The sequence below is a fragment of the Bos indicus x Bos taurus genome, chromosome 2 (genome assembly GCF_003369695.1).
Source record: "Bos indicus x Bos taurus breed Angus x Brahman F1 hybrid chromosome 2, Bos_hybrid_MaternalHap_v2.0, whole genome shotgun sequence".
In the NCBI taxonomy this organism is placed as follows: domain Eukaryota; kingdom Metazoa; phylum Chordata; class Mammalia; order Artiodactyla; family Bovidae; genus Bos; species Bos indicus x Bos taurus.
The window spans coordinates 25,764,216-25,789,224 of record NC_040077.1 but is presented as its reverse complement, the minus strand read 5'-3'; the positions used below and the strand labels follow the sequence as shown (position 1 = coordinate 25,789,224).

Here is a 25,009-nt window from a genome sequence, read left to right as displayed (position 1 = left end):
GCTTGTAATTGCCCCAAAGACATGTCCAAAAGAACTGCTGCTGTGAATGTCTGTGAGAAACAGAGAGCACGCCTAGTTTTCCATGTGCTCTTTCTGCTCTCTGCACAGCCATTTGGTGTATGTTAATTTATCTTCATTAGAATCTCCTTTTACCGTCCAGTTTTCTTGTTTTCTTTGCCCTCTTTATTCTTCTCATTTTGCTTTAGACTTTCTGGTGATTGTTAGGTTAAGGAGGCAACTGACCCCTTCCCTGAAAGCTGGACCTGTGAAATTACAGATACAGTTGATGGAGCATCACCGTGAAATATCAGAGACAAGCTAGTTCTGGCAACAGAGTTATGGGATAATCTAAGCAAATTCTTAGATGGCTGAGTTTCTGCCAAGTGGGATATTGCTTGGCCCTAGGTAATGTTTAAAGAAAATCCACAGGCAGCTATAAGTACAGAACAATATAAGTCAGAACTTATATTGTTATTTCTTTTTGCTGAATTCTTGTTTAGCCTCAAAGGTTCCATGAGTTGTTTACAAGGTGACAAACTGCCCTGGAAGCCTGGGCCAGCCACTGTTGTAATTATCCATTATGATTTTGGTAACCTCACTTCTTGTGCATTTTTTCCCCTGGTAGTATTCTCTGATGGATCTGCTCTCTAAAATGGTGGTGGGACAGCCCCACTTTGTACGCTGCATCAAGCCCAATGATGACCGAGAGGCCCTGAAGTTCTCCACAGACAAAGTGCGGGCCCAGCTCCGCTCCACGGGCATCCTAGAGACAGTCAGCATCCGCCAGCAGGGGTATTCTCACCGCATCCTCTTCGAGGAGTTTGTGAAAAGGTCAGGCTGGTATTTTGGGAAATACATTATATTAAACATAACTGTGCCAAAGCTATTCTGTCCCCTGGGATCATCCCCAGCCCTCTTGCCTCCAAACACGTGATTGGCTAGTTTGTTCTTTAGTCGTTAAGTTGTGTTCGACTCTTTTGGAACCCCGTGGACTCTGCCAGGCTCCTCTGTCCATGGGATTTCCCATGCGAGAATACTAGAGTGGGTTGCCATTTCCTAGTCCAGGAGATTTTCCCAACCCAGTGGTGGAGCCATCGTCTCCTGCATTGGCAGGTGGATTCTTTACCACTGAACCACCAGGGAAGACTTTCCAGCTGCCATTTACTTGCTTAAATGTTGTTTCTGTTGTACTCCAACTGAATTACAGTCGTCTGGAAGACAAATTAAGCTCCCTTCTGATCAGTTCAATTCAGTCACTCAGTTGTGTCCAACTCTTTGCCACCCCATGGACTGCAGCACGCCAGGCTTCCTTGTCCAACACCAACTCCTGGAGCTTGCTCAAACTTATGTCCATGAAGTCAGTGATGCCATCCAACCATCTCATCTTCTGTCATCCCCTTCTCCTCCTGCCTTCCATCTTTCCCAGCATCAGGGTCTTTTACAATGGTCAGTTCTTTGCATCAAATGGCCAAAGTATGGGAGCTTCTACTTCATCATCAGTCTTTCCAATGAATATTCAGGACTGATTTCCTTTAGGACTGACTGGTTTGATCTCCTTGCAGTCCAAGGGACTCCCAAGAGTCTTCTCCAATGCCACAGTTCAAAAGCATCAATTCTTTGGCACTCAGCTTTCTTTTTTTTTTGGCACTCAGATTTCTTTATGGTCCAACTCTCACATCCATACATGACTCCTGGAAAAACCATAGCTTTGACTAGATGGACCTTTGTGGACAAAGTAATGTCTCTGCTTTTTAATATGCTGTCTAGGTTTGTCATAGCTTTTCTCCCAAGGAGCAAGCGCCTTTTGATTTCATGGCTGCAGTCACCATCTGCTGTGATTTTGGAGCCCACAATTTTGATTTAAAGTCTGTCATTGTTTCCATTGTTTCCCCATCTATTTGCCATGAACTGATGGGACCAGATGCCATGATCTTAGTCTGAATGTTGAGCTTTACGCCAGTTCTTTCACTTTCCTCTTTCACTTTCATCAAGAGGACCTTCAGTTCCTCTTCACTTTCTGCCATAAGAGTGATGTCATCTATATATCTGAGGTTATTGATATTTCTCCTGGCAATCTTGATTCCATCTTGTGCTTTATCCAGCCTGACATTTTCCATGATGTACTCTGCATATAAGTTAAATAAGCAGGGTGACAATACACAGCTTTGATGTACTCCTGTCCCAATTTGGAACCAGTCTGTTGTTCCATGTCCGGCTCTAACTGTTGCTTCTTGACCTGCATACAGATTTCTCAGGATGCTGGTAAAGTGGTCTGCCTGGCTCGTTGCGAGCTGGTGGACTGTAGTCTGCCAGGCTCTTCTGTCCATTGGATTTTCCAGGCAAGAATACTTTAGTTGGGTGCCATGCCCTCTTCCACAGGATCTTCCTGACCCAGGGATCGAATCTGGTTCACGTGCATTCCAGGCAAATTCTTTACTGTCTGAGCCACTAGGGAAGCCCCTCTTCTTATCACATCTGAAAAATACAAATGTCTTTAGGTATTTTTGTGTTATAGATAAACATATATATAATATGTGTTATATATAAACATATATATAAACCTTAGGTTTCAAAATCTCCAGATTTTTTTTTTTTTTTTTTTTTGCTGTAATGGAAGTATTCTTCCATGAATGGCTCAAGATTCTGGCAAATGTAAATGCACACAACACCCACTCCTTTGTCAGGATCTGGCACGATTTAATAGGATAGCTAACATCTACATAGCACCGAAAATGTCCCAAATGTGTAATCTCCTTTTGATCCATACAGCAGCCCCATAAGCTAGGCTTTATTATTATCCCCATTTTACAGATGAGGAAATTGAAGCACAGAAGGAAAGTAAGTGATTTTACCAAAGTCCAATGCTAATAAATGATAGGACCAAAATTTGAACCCAAGGAGTCTGGCTACATCAGCCACAGTTTTAATCTCTTCAGTCTACTCCATTCAATAAAAGTTTGCTGCAGAAATTGCTGTAGAGCTTCCTAAACCCAGAAACTGCCTTTACCTAAGAGTGAAATGTTGCTCTTTTCTGAACAGCTGCCATAGGTATGTCTTACATATACATGTGATTATAGGTAGAATTTTCACAAAACTTTCTGTGAAGAAATAAGAATAACAACAGAGAATCTTTGAGAAGCATTATTATCTGAGAATATCCAGAGAGGAAAATTAAAATTATTATAAAATCTGCTGTACCCCACCAACCATCTTTAGTTTCTTTTCACCACCATGCTGAAACTTCTGTCCAAGGTCATTTTTCCAACTTTTCCTCAGGGAAGAATGGATCCTAATACGGCAGGTCACTTCATTGGATCTTCCCAATGCCACTAAATTCCATGCAGATGAAAGAGCAAAAAGAGCTTTTGGCAATGAGAGCTGTTAAATTAAAAATAAGAATGAAATGGCTTTTTAAAAGGAAGTATCTTTGAGCCTCTTTTTTCATCTTAAATTTGGAGGTGGAACAAACAAAAAAAAAGATGATTTTAGCTCATGAATGTGACTAGTCAAGTATTTTTAGCTACCAAGAGTTGAATACATAAAAAATATTTAAGAAAACAGGTCAAATGCTAAACAGATTGGCACTTCTTTGTTCATAATCAGAAAGCCAGTAGGCAAGTATGAACAGGAGTTTCAAAATGTCAGTAAATCTGAGGGTATCAGAGATTTCTGAGCCAGCAAGTTAATTGGTATTTTGATCCTTTTGAGCAACTTAACAACAAAATGGATGAGTTAGCAGTTTCCCCCCTTGATGTTATTCAACAAATAGGGGCGCCTCTTATCTTCCTGTTCAGGAGTGCTGTTTTGTAAACTCTTAGCAGGAAATATGCAGACAAAACAATCAAAGGCAGGGCTTATCAGGTGGCAGTAAATAAAAGATAAAGACTTGTTTAGTGTTACTCTTTACCTTTTGTGTTTTCTGGCACTCGGGACTGAAATCCTGACTTGCACACACCTGAAAGGCAGTGTTTTGAGGATTATGTTGTCTGGTTCGAAAATGAGGAAGGACTTTCCCAAGTCACCCATGTCTGCAGACTTGGCCAAAGCTAAAATGTTTCCTTGCCTCCTCATCCTTGAATTTCCTGGCAAAATGACTTAGAAATGCCCTTCCAGTTTTCTACTCGTGGCACCTTCAAGAAAAGGGCTATTTTCAACACCCTCTCAAGAGTGGGGCCAGGTGGGTCGGAAGCATTCATCTATTCTCAGGCAGGCTTGAAGAAGGCTGCCTGACAGTACTGGGCAGGCAGCTGAGACCTCCTGGAAGTCCTACTGTTGAGCTATCACAGGAAAGATCTGTGAATGCTTGTTGGCTTCATGGTCAGTGGACTCTGAAGCATGGTCCAGCAGAAGGTCTGCTCTGAGACACACGTGTATGATGCACATACTTGGATGTGTTCTGGCAAATGTCTAAAGGATAGTACAGCATATTCAGTTCAAAGTCTTATAGTTTGTTTACTAAACTATTGTAGAAAATAGTATAATTTAGTGATAAGATTGAAGTTCTAGTCTCCTCTTAGATAGAGTATTTGGCAAGTAACCTAATATTTCCATAGAGGATGTTTCATCATCTGCATGGTAAGAAATCAGGAATACACAGAGTCCACATCCTAAAGATTTTCAGAGATTACATGTGGATTCCTGGGCCTTAGCCTCTAAGTTTTCCAGAAAGGCCCACCTCTCCTGGTTTAGCTCACAGGACGGAGAACTGCATCTCCCAGGACTCAGTTCATAATAATTGTTAAATCAGTGTCTGTTGAACAAAGTGAAACTTTTGCCATCTTCTCGGTCATTCAGTTCAGTTCAGTTTAGTCGCTCAGTCATGTCCGACTCTTTGCGACCCCATGAATTGCAGCACGCCAGGCCTCCTTGTCCAACACCAACTCCCGGAGTTCACTCAAACTCACGTCCATCAAGTCGGTGATGCCATTCAGCCATTTCATCCTCTGTCGTACCTGTCTCCTCCTGCCCCCAATCCCTCCCAGCATCAGAGTCTTTTCCAATGAGTTAACTCTTCGCATGAGGTGGCCAAAGTACTGGAGTTTCAGCTTTAGCATCATTCCTTCCAAAGAAATCCCAGAGCTGATCTCCTTCAGAATGGACAGGTTGGGCCTCCTTGCAGTCCAAGGGACTCTCAAGAGTCTTCTCCAACACCCCAGTTCAAAAGCATCAATTCTTCAGCGCTCAGCTTTCTTCACAGTCCAACTCTCACATCCATACATGACTAATGGAAAAACCATAGCCATGACTAGATGGACCTTTGTTGGCAAAGTAATGTCTCTGCTTTTGAATATGCTATCTAGTTTGGTCATAACTTTCCTTCCAAGGAGTAAGTGTCTTTTAATTTCATGGCTGCAATCACCATCTGCAGTGATTCTGGAGCCCCAAAAAATAAAGTCTGACACTGTTTCCACTGTTTCCCCATCTATTTCCCATGAAGTGATGGGACCAGATGCCATGATCTTCGTTTTCTGAATGTTCAGTTTTAAGCCAACTTTTTCACTCTCCTCTTTCACTTTCACCAAGAGGCTTTTTAGTTCCTCTTTACTTTCTGCCATAAGGGTGGTGTCATCTGCATACCTGAGGTTATTGATATTTCTCCTGGCAGTCTTGATTCCAGCTTGTGCTTCTTCCAGCCCAGCGTTTCTCATGATGTACTCTGCATAGAAGTTAAATAAGCAGGGTGACAATATACAGCCTTGACGTACTCCTTTTCCTATTTGGAACCAGTCTGTTGTTCCATGTCCAGTTCTAACTGTTGCTTCCTGACCTGCATACAGGTTTCTCAAGAGGCAGGTCAGGTGGTCTTGTATTCCCATCTCTTTCAGAATTTTCCACAGTTTATTGTGATCCACACTGTCAAAGGCTTTGGCATGGTCAATAAAGCAGCAATAGATGTTTTTCTGGAACTCTTGCTTTTTCCATGATCCAGCGGATGTTGGCAATTTGATCTCTGGCTCCTCTACCTTTTCTAAAACCAGCTTGAACATCTGGAAGTTCATGGTTCACATATTGCTGAAGCCTGGCTTGGAGAATTTTGAGCATTACTTTACTGGCGTGTGAAATGAGTGCAATTGTGCGGTAGTTTGAGCATTCTCTTTCATTAGCAACTTCCAATTTTCTCATGATTGCATGAGAAACCCATGGTGCCCTGGTATCTTCTTCTTCCTTCTATTCCTCTACTTCCTGTCCTTCAGAAAGCTAGGTGTAACCTCTATCTTCTCATTCTCTTCAAACAGTCCATCAAAAGTCCTGTCAACTTTACCAGCTAAGGTTTATCAAAAAGATTCCTTTGGGAATTTCCTGATCCCTTCTCCCAAGCCTTGATTAATCTCCCATCCTTTCTCCCAAGGTCTTTTAATAATAATAGCAACAGCTTGAGATATAATTCATATATGATAAAATCACCTTTTAAAGTGCACAATTCTATGGTTTTAGTATATTCATGAGTTGTGCAACTCACTGCTATCTAATCTGAGCATCTTTTCATATGCTTACTGATCATTTATAATATTTCGTCCAAAGAAATGTTTATTCAGATCCTTTACCCATTTAATTGTTGATTTTTATATATTCTGGATACTAGAATCAGATATACTATTTTCATGATGTATTTTTCGCATGATGTACTCTGCATATAAGTTAAATAAGCAGGGTGACAATATATAGCCTTGACATACTCCTTTCCTGATTTGGAACCGATCTGTTTTTCCATGTCCGGTTCTAACTATTGCTTCTTGACCTGCATACAGATTTCTCAGGAGGCAGGAGGCACATAAGGTGGTCTGGTATTCCCATCTCTTTAGGAGTTTTCCAAAGTTTGTTGTGATCCACACACTCAAAGGTTTGGCGTAGTCAATAAAGCAGAAGTAGATGTTTTTCTGGAACTCTCTTGCTTTTTCGATGATCCAACAGATGTTGGAAATTTGATCTCTGCTTCCTTTGGCCTTTTCTAAATCCAGCTTGACTATCTGGAAGTTCACGGTTCACGTACTGTTGAAGCCTGGCTTGGAGAATTTTGAGCATTACTTTACTAGCGTGTGAGATGAATGCAATTGTGCAATAGTTTGAGCATTCTTTGGCATTGCGTTTCTTTGGGATTGGAATGAAAACTGACATTTTCCAGTCCTGTGGCTGCTGCTGAGTTCTCCGTATTTGCTAGCATATTGAGTGCAGCACTTTCACAGCATCATCTTTTAGGATTTGAAATAGCTCAACTGGAATTCCATCACCTCCACTAGCTGTGTTCATAGTGATGCTTCCTAAGGCCCACTTGATTTCATCCTCCAAGATGTCTGGCTCTAGGTGAGTGATCACACCATCATGATTATCTGGGTCATTAAGATCTTTTTTGTATAGTTCTGTATATTCTTGCCACCTCTTCTTAATATCTTCTGCTTCTGTTGCTGCTGCTGCTAAGTCGCTTCAGTCGTGTCCGACTCTGTGTGACCCCATAGATGGCAGCCCACCAGGCTCCCCTGTCCCTGGGATTCTCCAGGAAAGAACACTGGAGTGGGTTGCCATTTCCTTCTCCAATGCATGAAAGTGAAAAGTGAAAGTGAAGTTGCTCAGTCGTGTCTGATTCTTTAGCAATCCCATGGACTGCAGCCCATCAGGCTCCTCCATCCATGGGATTTTCCAGGCAAGAGTACTGGAGTGGGGTGCCATTGCCTTCTCCTCTGCTTCTGTTAGGTCCATACCATTTCTGTCCTTTATTGTGCTCATCTTTGCATGAAATATTCCCTTGGTATCTTATTTTTCTTGAAGAGATCTCTAGTCCTTCCCATTTTATCGTTTTCTTGTATTTCTTTGCATTGATCACCGGAAGCCTTTCTTATCTCTCCTTGCTAATCTTTGGAACTCTGCATTCAAATGGGAATATCTTTCTTTTCCTCCTTCGCATTTTGCTTCTCTTCTTTTCACAGCTATTTGTAAGGCCTCCTCAGACCCATTTTGCCTTTTTGCATTTCTTTTCCTTGGGGATGGTCTTGATCCCTGCCTCCTGTACAATGTCAGGAATCTCCATGTGTAGTTCTTCAGGCACTCTATTAGATCTAATCCCTTGCATCTATATTTCTCACTTCCACTGTATAATTGTAAGAGATTTGATTTAAGTCATACCTGAATAGTTTATTGGTTTTCCCTACTTTCTTCAATTTAAGTCTGAATTTGGAAAAAGGAGTTCATGGTCTGTGCCACAGTCAGCTCCCAGTCTTGTTTTTGCTGCCTGTATATAACTTCTCCATCTTTGGCTGCAAAGAATATAATCAGTCTGATTTTGGTATTGACCATCTGGTGATGTCCATGTGTAGAATCTTCTCTTGTGTTGTTGGAAGATGGTGTTTGCTATGACCAGTGCATTTTCTTGGCAAAACTCTATTAGCCTTTGCCCTGCTTCATTCTGTATTCCAAGACCAAATTTGCCTGTTACTCCAGCTGTCTTTTGACTTCCTACTTTTGCATTCCAGTCCCCTATAATGAAAAGGACATCTTTTTGGGTGTTAGTTCTAAAAGGTCTTGTAGATCTTCATAGAGCCATTCAACCTCAGCTTCTTCAGCATTACTGGTTGAGGCATAGACTTGGATTACTGTGACATTGAATGGTTTGCCTTGGAAACGAACAGAGATCATTCTGTCATTTTTGAGATTGCATCCAAGTACTGCATTTCAGACTCTTTTTTTTTACTATGATGGCTACTCCATTTCTTCTAAGGGATTCTTGCCCACAGTAGTAGATATAATGGTCATCTGACCATTAAATTCACCCATTCCAGTCCATTTTAGTTCGCTGATTCCTAAAATGTCGATGTTCACTCTTGCTATCACTCATTTGACCATTTCCAATTTGCCTTATTTCATGGACCTAACATTCCAGGTTCCTATGAAATATTGCTCTTTACAGCATTGGACTTTACTTTCATCACCAGTCACATCCACAACTGGGTTTTGGTTTTGCTTTGGTCCATCCCTTCACTCTTTCTGGAGTTATTTCTCCACTAATATCCAGTAGCATATTGGGCACCTACTGACTTGGGGAGTTTCTCTTTCAGTATCCTATCATTTTGCCTTTGCATACTGTCCATGGGGTTCTCAAGGCAAGAATACTGAAGTGGTTTACCATTCCCTTCTCCAGCGGACCACATTTTGTCATAACTCTCCACTGTGACCCGTCCGTCTTGGGTGGCTGTACGTGGCCTGGCTCATAGTTTCCTTGAGTTAGACAAGACTGTGGTCCACGTGATCAGCCTGGTTGGTTTTCTGTGATTGCTGTTTTCAGGTTAACCTGAAAGGTTAACCCGTCTAACCTCTGCTTACTCCTTCAGACTTTGAACAGGCACTATCTCCTCCTTGCTCCCCCCAGGCTAGGTTTGGAGACTGTGATGAGCTTCACTAGTAGCGCTTACTACAGTGAGGTGGAAACTGGCTGCTGGGATCTTGCCTTGACATTCACCACCTGGGAGCCAGGGGTGTTTTCCAGCTCACTTCGTATCTGTACTGGCCAGCACTGTGCCTGATACACATTAGGTGTTTAATAAATATTTACTGAATTGAAGCAAACTCTTATTCCTTCCTCTTCATTACTACCTTCTTTTATCACCTCTTGGTTGACTCTGGCCCTCTCAGTTTTAAAATGCATGACAGGAGCTGGCTTTGTTGAGGTTAAGTTTGGCTTGCATTGTAAAAAGTAGCATCTAGATTGTTAGAGCATAAGAGTTTAGGTAAGTGCTAAGTAGCTCTTTGTCAAGAAAAGGTAAGAAACCGTAATAAGTTAATAAAAAGTCTCTAACCCAGCTTGAATTATTAGAGTTTAATACACTAAAAAAAGTAGCATTTAAACTAATTTGTCTTACTTCTCTCTACAATAAACACTGATCTTCCCCGCCTCCCACCCCCCCTGCACCACCCCCAAAGAAAAGACAAACTTCACAGGACAAGGAAGATTCTCTGTCTGGCTTCTGCCTGGATTTCTAGCCTCTTTTCTCATCTTCTCACCTCTTGGCTCACATTCCAGAAAAGAAAGAATCAGTTAGAGCTCCCTAACCAGCACAGCATATGCCCTATTAAGGCAATAGCCTGTTAAAGAAGGCTGCTTACCCGATGTATTCGTCAGGAATCTTTTAATAACAAGTGACTGAAGCTCAAATGAGTTGAAGCAAAATTTAAAAGGGGATGATATAGTGGCTACATAACTAGAAAGTTCAAAGATATGTCTGGATCCAGGTCATCCAGCAATTTTACCAAGCCATTGTCTTTTCTTTTCACCAACTTTGCTGTCCCTCTTTTGAGTTTTTTGTCAGGTAGGCAGTTCTTTGCCATGTGTTCACAAAGATGGTCCCTGGAAGCTTCTGTAGGAAGCATCCTAAAGGTTTAGCAACGTCAGCCGCAAGCAAGTTCCTGAGACTTCCCATTCAAGGAACACTCTTGTTGTCCCACCTTGGGTCACCTGCTGGTGTTTAATTGGTAGAGTCTTCAGCCAAGTGCCAGGGGATGGAGGTCTGCCCTATGTGAACCATGGTCTGAGGGGCTCTGTTAAAGGAAGGAGAGGAGAAAGATGGATAGGCTAAAAGAATAAGCATTCATTACCCCTTGTTTGACCATGCCATATCTTGGAATCAACTGTAACAGTACAGAAAAGCTCACCCCAACATGGATAGCTAGAGGAGTTTTTGTTCGTTTGTTTGTTTGTTTTACTTATTATTTATGTATTTAACTGCACCTGGTCTTAGTTGGAGCATGTTGTGGCATGTGGGATCTAGCTCCCTGACCAGAGCTCAGACTCAGGCCCCCTTCATTGGAAGCATGGAGTCTTAGCCACTAGATCCATCAGGGAAGTCCCTGGAGGATGTCTTTAGTTTAGAAATTTTCTAAGACGAATATAACTTTTGTTGATAATAACAATGTTAACACTGGAATGAGAACTATATACAGTTTACTAAGTTAAGCTAAGCATAGTCTGCTTTTTGTTTGGGAAGGTATTTGTTTTTTGAACCACAGCTCTACCATACAGCAGGTTTCTGATAACAGTTTCCAGCTCTACTTAACCAAGGGATTAAAAAAAACTCAATCTGTTCTGGCCTAGTTTGAGTTCATCTTCTAGCATTTTGGACACTTTTCTCTGATCCTCATCAGTATAGGTCATGATAGTCTTGTCCCATGTGGGACTATGTTGGATGTCACTTTTCTTTGTCAGAGTCTCTCTCCTGGCCTCTCTTTGTGCTCTAAGAATAGTCTTTAGTAATTAGTTTGCTCAAGAAAGCTGCTTCTTCCCTTTTATACTGCAAAATTATTGCTATGATTTAATATTTCCTTAACAAAGCCTTCGTTCTATTTCAGTTTTTACTCTGAGAGAGAAGAGCCATAAAAGTCTACACTGTGGACATCTCCAGAGTTGACCAATTGACTTTCTCAGATTCTAGAGCAATCCTTTGAGATCCAGATATTTTTTCCAGTGGATGGTCTGGAGCAACTCTAGGCATCCATACATATTTGGAATTAACCTTGGTTTTCAAGTCTTTCATATTTGAACTTTGATCCTTGACTGTACTCATTTCTTAAATCTCTAGTGTCTTGTTTTATATGATGACTGGCCCATGGTGTATATTTAATATTTCCCAGTTAAAGGACTCTTATCAGTCAGCAATGCATTTGACTATGAATAACAAGCAAGCAACTATTTTTGGTGGCTTAACCCAGAGTTTCTCAGTCTCAGCACTGCTGACATTTTTGACCAGGTAATTCTTTGTTGCAGAAGGTATCCCTGTGCCTTATAAGATGTATAGCAGCATCCCTGGCTTCTACCTATTAAGATACCAATAGCTTGCATTCCAAGTAGTGACAATAAAACTTGTCTCCAAATATTGGCAAATGTCCCCTGGGGAGCAAAATTGCCCATATTGAGAACTATTGCCAAAGAGATTTGTTTGTTTATTGGTTTCTCACAAAAAGAAATTGATAGGTAAGGTATTTTTAACGTTAGATTAGCTGTTCAGTGATGTCATCAGGGCCCTGAATATCTTCTGACCTCCTTTAATTCCTTTTTACCATCTTTAGTGCATGGATTGGCTTAGTGTCTCATGGCCACAGTGTGGCTACTTCCTCTCCAGGCATTACGTCTGCATTCAAAGCTGGAAGAAAGGGAAGGGGCAGGATGAATGGCTAAGTCAGTCACATTTGTCCAGCTTTTATTGGGAAAGAAAACATTTCCCCAGAAACCACTTCACATAACCTCTCATTGGCCTGAACTGAGTCAAATGACCCTTTCTAGCTACAAAGATGGGCTTAGAAAGTGAGGACCAGGACTGGGGCTGGGCGCATCATGACCCAAAGAAAAATTGGTTCTCTGTGAGCTAGGAAGAAGTGGGAATGGAAATGGGTGAGCCACTAATAATGCTTGTCACAGAAAAGAAATCTAATGTTTATTAATTAAATAAAGGAGTGGATGAATGACTAAGCGGCTGGATGAATTTGAATAAATAATTTCAGGTCTTCACAACCCACTCATTTCTTACTTCTTGCTACCTAGGTTCTTCCTCAGGATTGTAGTTTTAGAATTAAAAATTCAGAAGTGCCTGAGTAGAAAGTGGCAAGATATTGAGGACCGTTTAATTCCATTGTCATGGAGAGGGATGTTTGCAGTTTTAAGCCTGCAGCAAATTCTTTTAGCTCTTGAACTGAACTATTATCAGTTACCCTGTGAAAACTTCACCTATGAGGACAAGGTCCTTGACATTTCCTTATAGAGCCCCAGGGTTAGTTCTAGCTCACAGGACAGGAGTTGAGAGAGAAATCAGGATCACAGAAGAATCCAGACATCTCAAGAAAGACTGAAATCCAAATTTTCAGTTTTCAAAGAATAAAGCTGCTACTTTCTTCTCTGGGTAGTTGGCAGTGAATAAGAAAACACAAATCCTCCAGGAGCTAGGATGGTGATTCACTGGGTTTTTAATTTTTTCTTTTCACTTGCAATCACACAGGTGAGAACCTGACATGAAATAGATTGAAATGTGCCATTTAGGTGAGCTAATATATCTACAACTCAGTGAACAGAATTCTCAGTGCATCAGTCAATGCAAATGATTTACATAGTTGTGAGGGATATGTTAAGAGATAATGCTTAAGGAGGATAATGGACTGCTTCAGCATTGTGAGTAAAACATACTACATGCTTACGTGAACAGTCTCTGCATTTATAACACCTTCTGGGGCAGCAGCTGCATGGTAGCATTCTCTGGGCGGGATCTAGAATACTGCTGTTCTTGTGTCCTGTCATTCCCACCCTTGTTTTTTGTTTGAGAGAGTGAGTTGCTTACTGGTCCCTAACTGGGTGTGTTGATGTGTTTTATGTAGGTGAGACTTTGGATGACTTTTTTTCTCTCTTAACTCTTCTATTACCATTGTTACAACTTTGATTAATACAATCAACAAAAAGCATTCTAAAAGTCCCTTTTATAATATCATTAAAAGACTCTAAGTGATGGCCTGGTCCAACTCTTCCATTTCACAGATGAGAAGGTTGAGGCCAGAAAGATGAAGTAGCTTTCCCAAGGTCCCATCTCAAGAAAGTGGCAATATCAATAACTCTCCAGGTTACTCTAGACCGAAGAGAATTTCTGTAACCACCTCTGCATTCTTAGCATGCAGTATGGATTCAAATTTGCCTTGCTTGGCCTGACGATCCTTCCCAACTTGCCTGTAGATGATTTAGAATCCCAAAATTCATTCCTGTAAGGTCCTGCCTTTCTCATAAAGCCCACACTGCTGACAGCTGTCTCTTATCTAGTCAGAAAAATCATCTCTATAGCTGAAAGCGCTGCAAAATTCAGCCTAAAATCTATAGTAGTGATTTAAAAAGTGGATACAAGAAGTAATATCAGTCTCACTGGTCTCCAAAGATACTGAGTAGCAGCAGTAATAAGCCCAGGCTATCTTTCTTGCTTCCCTTAGTGTCTGCTCTGTGTGCAGCCTCATGAGCTAATTCAGTGATAGGGAGGAACCCAAGTAGAAAAAGAAACACTGGGAACAGCTATGTAAACAGTATATAAAGAAATAATAAAGGAAAACCAGAAGAAAGATGCTATAAAGATGTTAGACAGTATCACTGCAGTTGAAAAGACTGCCACCCTAGACTTCTAGATTGGCTGCCCAGCTTATTCTATGAAAATCAGAGGCTAAATTAAAACTCTATGTTCCTGCTTGGAGATTCCTTAAAACAAATTTCCAGTGAACTGGCTTCTGTTGGATGATAATGATGAAGTAGCAGAAAGAAAAAATAATGAAGAAAATAATGAACAAAGGGAAGAAGAGGAGGAGTATGAAAGGAAACCTCCTGGCACAGAGACGGCAAATGAGCGCCACTGACTCTCCAGCCCCAGCTGCAGACCTGGCTTCTCAGTCAAGGCACATTTCCTCCAGAGCCCAGATGGGGCTTTGTAGTTCCCTTTCATACGGTGCTCTTGCAAACCACTGCCCAGTCCGTCAACTGACCTCTCAGTCATTCTTGTTCTAGTGTGTTCTGTTCACTTTATGGTACGTATCAGCCCAACCCTAAAAACCTTGTTTTAGGGATGACTCAGAGGAAAGACTGCTAGCTGCTTTGTCATAGACATTTGAGTTGAAGAGGAGAAAAATGCATTTTTGTCAAAGAAAGGAAGAGAAGAAAGGAGAGAGGGGCATTTATTGACTACTTGCTTAAGCCAGGCTTCCTGTCAGTGCTTTACATATGCATCCTACATTTACCACTAGCCCCCAAATAGATGAAATTATTCCAGTTTTACAGATGAGGAAACTGGTTAAAGTCATCACACAGATAGTGTATGGTACAGTCAGGACGTGAAATGAGAATCAGTCTGGTTTCAAAGCCCATCCTTAAAATACATAAATGACACAGTTGAACACATCCAAACAATCATTGCAAAGTCAGTAGAATTCAGGCAGAAAAAAAAATTAATAATTTTACTAGTGGTGAAATAGAATGATCAGTTTAAATTTTAACTTTCTATTACAAATTAATTTGTGAATAAACTCGGACACAATCTCTAATTCTGTTCTTTTTTCTTTAGAAAGCCTCCCATTTAGAGCTGGATTAGGAGACAGCAACAGCATCAGAAACATTTATTAAGCACCTATTGTATGCACCAAGTGCTATAGTAATACTGAATTAGAATTTACAATCTCAGGACTTCCACAGTCTAGTAACACAGATCAATGTGACTTTTATCGCAAGGCCAAATTTGAAGAGTCTTCCTAAGGATATAATGGGTATAATGACTTTTTTTTGGTAGCAGATGGTGGCCAGCTGTTCTCTCTTTATTAAAGGCAAAACATGAAGGGAAAAAATTAAAATAAAAGGGACTTATGGTAAATATGGGAAAGAAGTTAATAAACTAAATCTGGATTTTTATACACACTAAAGGGAAATGGGCAATTGGGGATAATTACCAAATTATCCAGGCCAAAATAGCTCAGTTTCCTCTATTATCTATATTATTAGACAATATAGAAAATTATTTTTATGGATTGAATTGTTTAGATAATTGTCCTGTATTTTGGGTGTCTGAGTAGACGATCTGGGTGGTCACTGATAGAAATTTAGGGTTCCTCAGGGGATATTTTAAAATATGAAAAGAATTGATACTCTTTTGCCATATGATTAAGAATGTCTCTACTTAGATAGAGGAGATATTAATCAAACCTGGTCAAATCAATATTTGACCAGGATTTGGGCCCATTGTAATGAAATCATAACAATTTTTACTTAATATTTGAAATTTAATTTTCAAATTGTAAAAATAGTATATGAATACCTTTTTCTTTAAAAGTTTAAAATATTGTATGTTAGGATAAAGTCTTTCTTCCTGCATCTCTAATTCCATTTCCCAGTATCCACATTATGTCCCCTCTCTAGAGTAGCCATTACTATTTTCAGGGTAGTTTTATCCTTTCAGAATACACCCACCCGCCTCCCACACACAAATACCAGGAGAAAAACGAACTGAGAAAAGAAAAACCCCTAAATTTTCAGCTTAACTTGAATCACACTTTATACCATTTGGCAACTTGCTTTCCTATTTAACAATAGGTATTAGAGATAAATCCATGGTGTTCTATAGCTCGGACAGATTCCTTTTAACTTTATCATTGAAATCTATGGCATTTATTTAGCCATTCCTCTCCTTGTGGATATTGACATTGTGTCCAATTGTTTGCCAACTGCTGCTGCTGCTGCTAAGTTGCATCAGTCGTGTCCGACTCTGTGCGACCCCATAGATGGCAGCCCACCAGGCTTCCCTGTCCCTGGGATTCTCCAAGCAAGAACACTGGAGTGGGTTGCCATTTCCTTCTCCAATGCATGAAAGTGAAAAGTGAAAGTGAAGTCGCTCAGTCGTGTCCGACTCTAGCGACCCCATGGACTACAGCCTACCAGGTTCCTCCATCCATGGGATTTTCCAGGCAAAAGTACTGGAGTGGGGTGCCATTGCCTTCTCCGTGTTTGCCAGCAAGGCTCCATAAATAATCCTAAATGTTAAACATGTGTGAGTATGTCTTTAGGGTAGATTTTAAATGGTTGCCCTTTCCAGGAAAAAACAATGTGCTCCAGAAGGTCATTTGAGCCTAAAAAAGAAAAAAGATGACAGTTATAGGAGCCAGGTTTCTTTCCTCAGCTAGACTGGATCACCTTAGGCAAGCCACCTGACTTCCATAGGATTCTGTTTCTCCAAATCAGTGATTTTTCAACTTTCTCCCACATGAGACTACCCTGGAGGGCTAATCTGTTCAAACACAGATTGCTGAGCCCTAGAGTCTCTGCTTCAGTGGGGAGGTGTATGTGCAAGTTTCCAGGTGATGTTGCTACTGTAGGAGACTTCCAACTTACCAAAGGTAATAACAATAACCCAGGATTTGTGACAGTAGCAGTACTGGGTTAAGGGTGGACATCAGTTCTAAAATCCCAGAAGTAGCTCTATAGGCCAGGTGACAATTCAACATAGACTCTATTGGAAGGATTCTTAAAGGGTCATTCAATTCAAGTACATACCTTAAAACTAGAATTTCTTTGGCAATGTGCTTGGCCTTGTCATTCTGCTTCCTCCTGAATAACTCTGGGTCTGAGAATTTACTCTCTAGCTCCTGAGGGTAAATGTTTTCAGATGTTTGATCACAACCATGTCCTTCCTAACCTTGACCACAATTAGCCTTCAGGAGACTCCTATGCAGCCATCCAAGTTCTTCTCTCTGGATGTAAGACAACAAATCAGCTGTGTTCTCCACTTAAACTTAAGTCAGCTATTATGGTCCCCTGAATTCTCAAACTCTGCTGCTGCTGCTAAGTCGCTTCAGCCGTGTCCGACTCTGTGCGACCCCATAGATGGCAGCCCACCAGGCTCCCCCGTCCCTGGGATTCTCCAGGCAAGAACACTGGAGTGGGCTGCCATTTCCTTCTCCAATGCATGAAAGTGAAAAGTGAAAGTGAAGTTGCTCAGTCGTGTCCGACTCTTAGCGACCCCATGGACTGCAGCCTACCAGGCTCCTCCGTCCATGGGATTTTCCAGGCAAGAGTACTGGAGTGGGGTGCCATTGCCTTCTCCTCTCAAACTCTACCATGTATCAAAATCTCCATCAGATCAGATCAGATCAGATCAGTCGCTCAGTCGTGTCTGACTCTTTGCGATCCCATGAATTGCAGCACTCCAGGCCTCCCTGTCCATCACCAACTCCCGGAGTTCACCCAGACCCACATCCATCAAGTCAGTGATGCCATCCAGCCATCTCATCCTCTATCGTCCCCTTCTCCTCTTGCCCCCAGTCCCTCCCAGCACACAGTCTTTTCCAGTGAGTCAACTCTTCGCATAATGTGGCCAAAGTACTGGAGTTTCAGCTTTAGCATCATTCCTTCCAAAGAAATTCCAGGGCTGATCTCCTACAGAATGGACTGATTGGATCTCCTTGCAGTCCAAGGGACTCTCAAGAATCTTCTCCAACACCACAGTTCAAAAGCATCAATTCTTCGGCGCTCAGCCTTCTTCACAGTCCAACTCTCACATCCATACTTGACCACAGGAAAAACCATAGCCTTGACTAGATGAACCTTTGTTGGCAAAGTAATGTCTCTGCTTTTGAATATGCTATCTAGGTTGGTCATAACTTTCCTTCCAAGGAGTAAGCGTCTAGCTTGTTAAAATAGAGATCTTGAGCCCTGACCCAGAGATTCTGATTTTGTATCTGGAGTCTGGCCCAGGAATCCACATCTTTTATGAAATCTCCACATGGATCTGGTGAAGGTGGTCTGACAATTTAAGGGCCTGAGTTCAGGCCGTACTACCCCAAACTATGACACATGGCATACTGAATATTTTCAACTGAAAGAATTTGAGAAATGGTGTCTGTAGAAAGGACTTTCTGACCTTCCATGAAGTAAGCCACAGAACTGTCTTGTGTGAGATTTTTCTCTTACCACAATTAAGAGTTTAGATTTTTCTTGCTCTTTCCAGGTCTATAGTTCTTCCTTGCTAGTTTGTAGCAATTTGAGAGTCCTAAGCATCGCCTCAGAGAAGGCAATGCAACCCACTCCAGTACTCTGGCCTGGAAAATCCCATGGATGGAGGAGCCTGGTGGGCTGCAGTACATGGGGTTGCGAAGAGTCGGACACAACTGAGCGAATTCACTTTCACTTTTCACTTTCATGCATTGGAGAAGGAAATGGCAACTCACTCCAGTGTTCTTGCCTGGAGAATCCCAGGGACGGCAGAGCCTGGTGGGCTGCCATCCATGGGGTTGCACAGAGTTGGACATGACTGAAGAGACTTAGTAGCAGCAGCAGCAGCAAGCATCACCTAACTGAAGCAGAAGATGTTAAGAAAAGGTGGCAAAATACGCAGAAGAACAATGCAGAAAAGATCTTAATGACCCGCATAACCACAATGGTGTGATCTCTCACCTAGAGCCAGACATCTTGGAGTGTGAAGTCAAGTGGGCCTTAGGAAGCATCACGACAAACATCGCTAGTGGAGATGATGGAATTCCAGCTGAGCTATTTCAAATCTTAAAAGACGATGCTATGAAACAGTTGCACTCAATATGCCAGGAAAGGAAAGACTCAGCAGTGGCCACAGGACTGAAAAAGGTTAGTTTTCATTCCAATCCCTAAGAAAGGCAATGCCAAAGAATGTTTTGCACTCATCTCACACACTAGCAAAGTAATGCTCAAAATTCTCTATGCGAGGCTTCAACAGTATGTAAACCAAGAACTTCCAGATGTTCAAGCTGGATTTAGAAAAGGCAGAGGAACCAGAGATCAAATTGCCAACATCTGTTGGATCATCAAAAAAGCAAGAGAGTTCCAGAAAAATATTTACTTCTGCTTTATTGACTATGCCAAAGCCTTTGACTGCGTGGATCACAACAAACTGTGGAAAGCTTTTAAAGAGATGGGAATACCAGACCACCTTACCTGCCTCCTGAGAAATCTGTATGCAGGTCAAGAAGCAATAGTTAGAACCAGACATGGAAAAACAGACTGGTTCTAAATCGGGAATATACAACAAGGCTGTATATTGTCACCCTGCTTATTTAACTTCTATGCAAAGTATATCATGAGAAATGCTGGGCTGGATGAAGCACAAACTGGAATCAAGATTGCCAGGAGAAATATCAATAACCTCAGATATGCAGATGACATGACCCTTCTGGAAGAAAGCGAAGAAGAACTAAAGAGCCTCTTGATGAAAGTGAAAGAGGAGAGTGAAAAAGTTGGCTTAAAACTCAGCATTCAGAAAACTAAGATCATGGTATCCGGTCCCATCACTTCATGGCAAATAGATGGAGAAACAGTGGAAATGATGACAGATTTTATTTTTGGGGGGGGGGGCTCCAAAATCACTGCAGATCGTGACTACAGCCATGAAATTAAAAGACATGTGCTCCTTTAAAGAAAAGCTATGAACAACCTAGACAGCATACTAAAGAGCAGAGACATTACTTTGCTCACAAAGGTCCATCTATCTAGTCAAAGCTATGGTTTTTCCAGTAGTTATGTATGGATGTGAGAGTTGGACCATAAAGAAGGCTGAACACATAAGAATTTATGCTTTTGAATGGTGGTGTTGGAGAAGACTCTTGAGATCCCTTAGACTGTAAGGAGATCAAACTAGTCAATCATAAAGGAAATCAGTCTTGAATATTCATTGCAAGAACTGATGCTGAAGCTGAAGCTCCAATACATTGATCACTTGATGTGAAGAACTTACTTATTGTAAAAGAACCTGATGCTGGGAAAGATTGAAGGCAGGAGGAGAATGGGATGACAGAGGATGAGATAGTTGGATGGCATCACCGACTCAATGGACATGAGTTTGAGCAAACTCTGGGAGTTGGTGATGGACAGGGAAGCCTGGCATGCTGTGGTCCATGGGGTTGCAAAGAGTTAGATGTGACTGAGTGGCTCAACTGAACTAAACTGAAGCATCACCTTCTACTGGACCTCAAAAATCTAGGAGAATCTTCAAGCTGTGACTAGACTTCCAATGGACTCATCGGTGCTCAACCCCACCTGGACCCTGGAGCCTCCTCACATGTCCGTCAAAGAAAATTTCCAAGAAGTTTCAGCTGCCTCTTAACCTGTCTCTGAAATGTTTATAAAGAAACTTAGTAACTCGCCTCTCAACTCTAGTACCAAATTCTCTTCTCTTCTACCAAAATATCCACCTCAGTAGGATGGACAGAGACTTAGTAAAGGCATACTCTATAGGAGGAGAAGAATGAGGACATTGTTAACTGCTCAGAAAGAAAGGATAGAAAGGATGATTCAGATCATGAAATAGTACTATGGGAACCAATCTCCTCTAACTCAGAGAGAACTTTGGCAGAAGGTAGTTGAGACTGAATCTCTGGAAAGATTTAAATGTAGCTGTCATTTTTGCCTGTACATAGAGATCCTTCTGAGCATATGCTCACAGAGAATAATTATGACATAGAGTCAGTTGAGCCAGAAACTTTGTTCTTGTACTGTTTTTTTCTTGCTAGTAATTTTAGGATCATTATTAAGCAGCCTGGGAAAGCTGCTCTACACTAGGACAGACTGGGTACCAATATTGTAATACCTGTGATAGAAGGTCTGTGATGTCTTTTCTTCTTACATCTCTTTTCTACATTAATACAGAAACTTGCATTTGGGTGACTTGAAGATATTTTAGTTCCACTTCTTGATTTGACACAAAGAAGCACTAATAGGTCTCAAGTATCACTGAGCGACTGAATTGAGCTGAACTGATCACCTGTTTTGGGGCTTCCCGGATGGCTTAGTGGTAAAGAATTTGCTTGCCAGTGCAAAAGATGCAGTAAATGCAGGTTCGGTCCCTGAGTCAGGAAGATCCCCTGGAGAAAGAAATGGCAATCCACTCCAGTATTTTTGCCTGGAGAAACCCATGGACAGAGGAGCCTGGGGGGCTATAGACCATGGGATGGCAAAAGTTGAGCATGACTGAATGACTAAGCATGCACATTGTTTTAAAAGTCTGAAGTCGGTAAGATGAAACCCAATATCAAGAATCTGAAACAGATTAACTTATATGGAAGGAATGTAAAGAAAACATTGGGTAGTGTGGCCAGAGCATAATTAGAGAAAGGTATATTAACTAAATTATCTGGTTTTCAAAAATTTGAACTGTAATAAAAATTTTGATGTGCTATTTCAATTTTCATTAGTAAATAAATGTATATTATTATATGTAAATGGATATTTATAGTAAATAAATTTATAGAGAAAGAGCTGGTCACCACTGAGCAACTAACACACTGATAGAGAATCTTATTAAAATTTGAAACATATTTGAGTACCTTACCAAAAAAACTGTCTTGTGAAAGGTGCCCTTGTTAGACCCAGAGGAAATAAACATCCTTATCAATGAAGACAAAGGGACACAGAGCAGAATCTGGACAGGCCTTGCTAAGTTTCTCCCAGTTTACTATACTTAGCTCATCCCCTGTCTTATTACACATTTCCACACCTCTCCACTCTTTCATCACACCCAGCATAAAAACACTCACATCTAATCATTTCTTCATGTCTTCCTTATGAAGGCTCCTGTGTTACATAAAACTTGTGTGAATAGATTTGAATGCTTTTCTTCTGTGAATCTGTCTGTGAAAGTCTAATTCTCAGACCCCAACAGGGAGGGACCCTAAGAGAGTCAAAGAAAACTTTTTCCTCCCATATAAGACCCTGTTAAATTTTTTGTTTCTAAGTTTGAAGCCCCCAAAGTCTTCACCATTTCCTCAGATAACATGGTTTGAGTTCCCTCCCCATCCTGGTTGCTAAAGGCTGCCTGCCCAAAATATCCCCCAATATACTAATGAACCCCTCTGCCCTGTTTTGCTCTTCTTCACAGTCCTTGTCCCTACTCAAAATGATGTCCTTTGTGTACTTGTTAATGTTTGTCTCCCCCACTAGAATGGAAGCTTTGTGAGGGTGGGGAAATTGTCTGCTTTGCTCGCTCATGTCATTCCAGCTCTTCCATCAGTATCTGGTACATTAATAGGTCCTAAATGAAGTTTTATTTAATGAACAAATGAGTAGTGCGTGCTCAGTCACTTCAGTCATGTCCGACTCTTTGCGACCCTATGGACTGTAAGCCGCCAGGCTCCTCTGTCCATGGGGATTCTCCAGGCAAGAATACTAGAGTGGGTTGCCATGCCCTCCTCCAGGGGATCTTCCCAACCCAGGGATCAAACCTGCATCTCTTACAACTCCTGCATTGCAGGGGGGTTCTTTACCACTAGAGCCACCTGGGAAGCCCAAACAAATGAGTAGAGAGGGGATGAAGAGTCAGTGAAATTTAGAAAGTGATGAACAGTAATAACACAGTTGTATCAGAGCTCTGACACTATACAGAATGAATGACTCTTTGTAAAGGAAGTTACTTTTTAAAGTTTTTTTTTTTCTTTAAAAAGGAAAATAAAATTGTTTGTATAATTAACCGTTTTTAAAATGACTCACTATTGACTTAGTGCACATCTTCATTTAGAATATAGATGTTTTGCTTGCCTTTGAGAGCAAAATTCAAACCAGAGGGATGAAAAGCAGAGCTCATTCAGTATAGGTTGGGATTTCAAAAGCATCTTTAAAGGAGGCACATCCTTCCCAAACAACATAAAGATGCAGGAGGAGAATGATTAAGGTAAGAGGTACAGATTAAAAATGTCAGGCATAACAAAAAGTAAGTGATCGCCAATGCTAATATAATTTTTACCTAAATTAGATACTCTTAGTGTTTTGGGGGGTTTTTTCCTCCTCTTTTCCTTTCCCATTCTAGCCATATGGATAATCATTAGGAAAAACTAGAAGAATTAAATTCATTATATATATTGTTAGAAGATGTCATTGTCAGAAGACTGTTGAAAACAAGAGGAAAATTTCAGCCACATGAGTAATTAAGGAAATACAAATTAAAACCACAATGAAATACCACTTCATACCTATTTTGGCAGTAATCAGTAAGTCTGACAATCTCCAGGGTTGCCATGGATAGACGGCAGCTGGACTCTTGTACTCCACTGGTGAGGCTATAAATTGCTGTGATCACTTTGGAAAATAACTATTTTTTTCAGTAAGTCCCCAAATGAACCTATTGCACTAACCAGTATTTGCATTTCAGAGGTGGAAGAGTGGCAGTATTTCTGAGCACACGAGACCTTTTAGGACTGCTTGGTAGCACTGGGTCTGCCAAGGTATGAGGACTTCCTGCCTCCACTTGCTCATGTGTTTGTGCTCCTTTGGGTCAAAACTCCATAGCCTGAATTTCTCGACTTCTTTCTTCCTCTTGTTTAAAGATAATTTTCATAAAATAAAATCATGACTTACATACAGATATAAAAGTGAATGTGTTTAAAGAATTTATTTTATTTATATGATATGAGGGAACCAGACAGATGCTATAATCAGTTCAAAGGAAAAGTCAAACCAGCACAGGCTTATATAAAGTAAAGGAATGTTAAGATGAATCATGAATAGAAACACCAGTGGTTTTTCCACAGCAGAGAAGAAGTCAATTAAAATTATCACCAGAATGGACAGAATTTATGTATCTATCAGTTACCTACAATTTAGAAAGAGTTGCAAAATAGCTCAAAGAAGATGAACCAGGGCTAGAATCTGATAACCCTGGAGAATACGCTAAAGACAATGTAGTTTTCCATTGAAACAGCAACACCTTACTGATACACTAGTGCAAATAGAGTATTATTTGGATCATGTATCAAGGAGTGCCTGACAGCTGATGTTCAGATGTAGGTAATAAACACTTCTAAGTCAAGTCCCAATATTCCAGATCACTGTAGACACTCCAGTTAGCTGGAAAGTGCTGAAGGATCAAAGGTCCCTGTTAGAGAGACAATGATACTACCTGTGTATATTATAATAGCTAAGAGTAAACACAGGTTAGATGAGTATAAAGAAGCCTGAACTTGGGATTAGAGGACCAGGCAAAGCCTCAGCTCTTATTCTAGGTTTGTGGCCTTGAAGCCAGTTGCTCTGGCTCTCTGGCTTTCTCCCAGGCTTTCTCCTCTAAACAAAGTAAGAATTTTTATTGACGAGTCTAAATTCCCTTCAGGATCTAAATGTTTATTAGATGAGCCAGCTAATCCCCTGCACAGATGGCCCTGCAACAATGCCCAGGCACAGAGAGTTTTGACACAGGACAGGGAAGATCTGTATGTGAACATGTGGAGGAACAGCTGGATTTGAATGTCCTGGACCCCCAGTGTGTGGTACACAAACCCAACATCTGTGGGAAACTTGGGGAGTTCAGTGACAAAGGGGGAAGAAATGAGAGAGAGGAAAGGAAGTTACTAAAAAACAACCTACCAAACTCATTACTTGCCTCTACCATTAGTAGGAAGTTTACCACCACAGTTGGCTCCATCTCCACTCCATGTTTGAATAACAGCAAAAAGGAACTGGGACTATATTAGATTTCACCAGAGAACCCAACCAATAGGATGTGTGTGTATTTATACATAC

The 25,009-nt window shown here is 41.0% G+C and overlaps 1 protein-coding gene across 1 annotated transcript in view; it reads left to right on the top strand.

Annotated features, from left to right (window-relative positions):
• Positions 1-25,009, top strand: part of LOC113880971 (myosin-IIIb-like) — a 225,596-nt gene that overhangs the window by 47,056 nt on the left and 153,531 nt on the right. Inside the window, exon 9 of the mRNA XM_027523683.1 lies at positions 626-831. Coding sequence (XP_027379484.1) covers positions 626-831 — 206 coding nt within the window. The remainder of the gene's footprint in view (positions 1-625; positions 832-25,009) is intronic.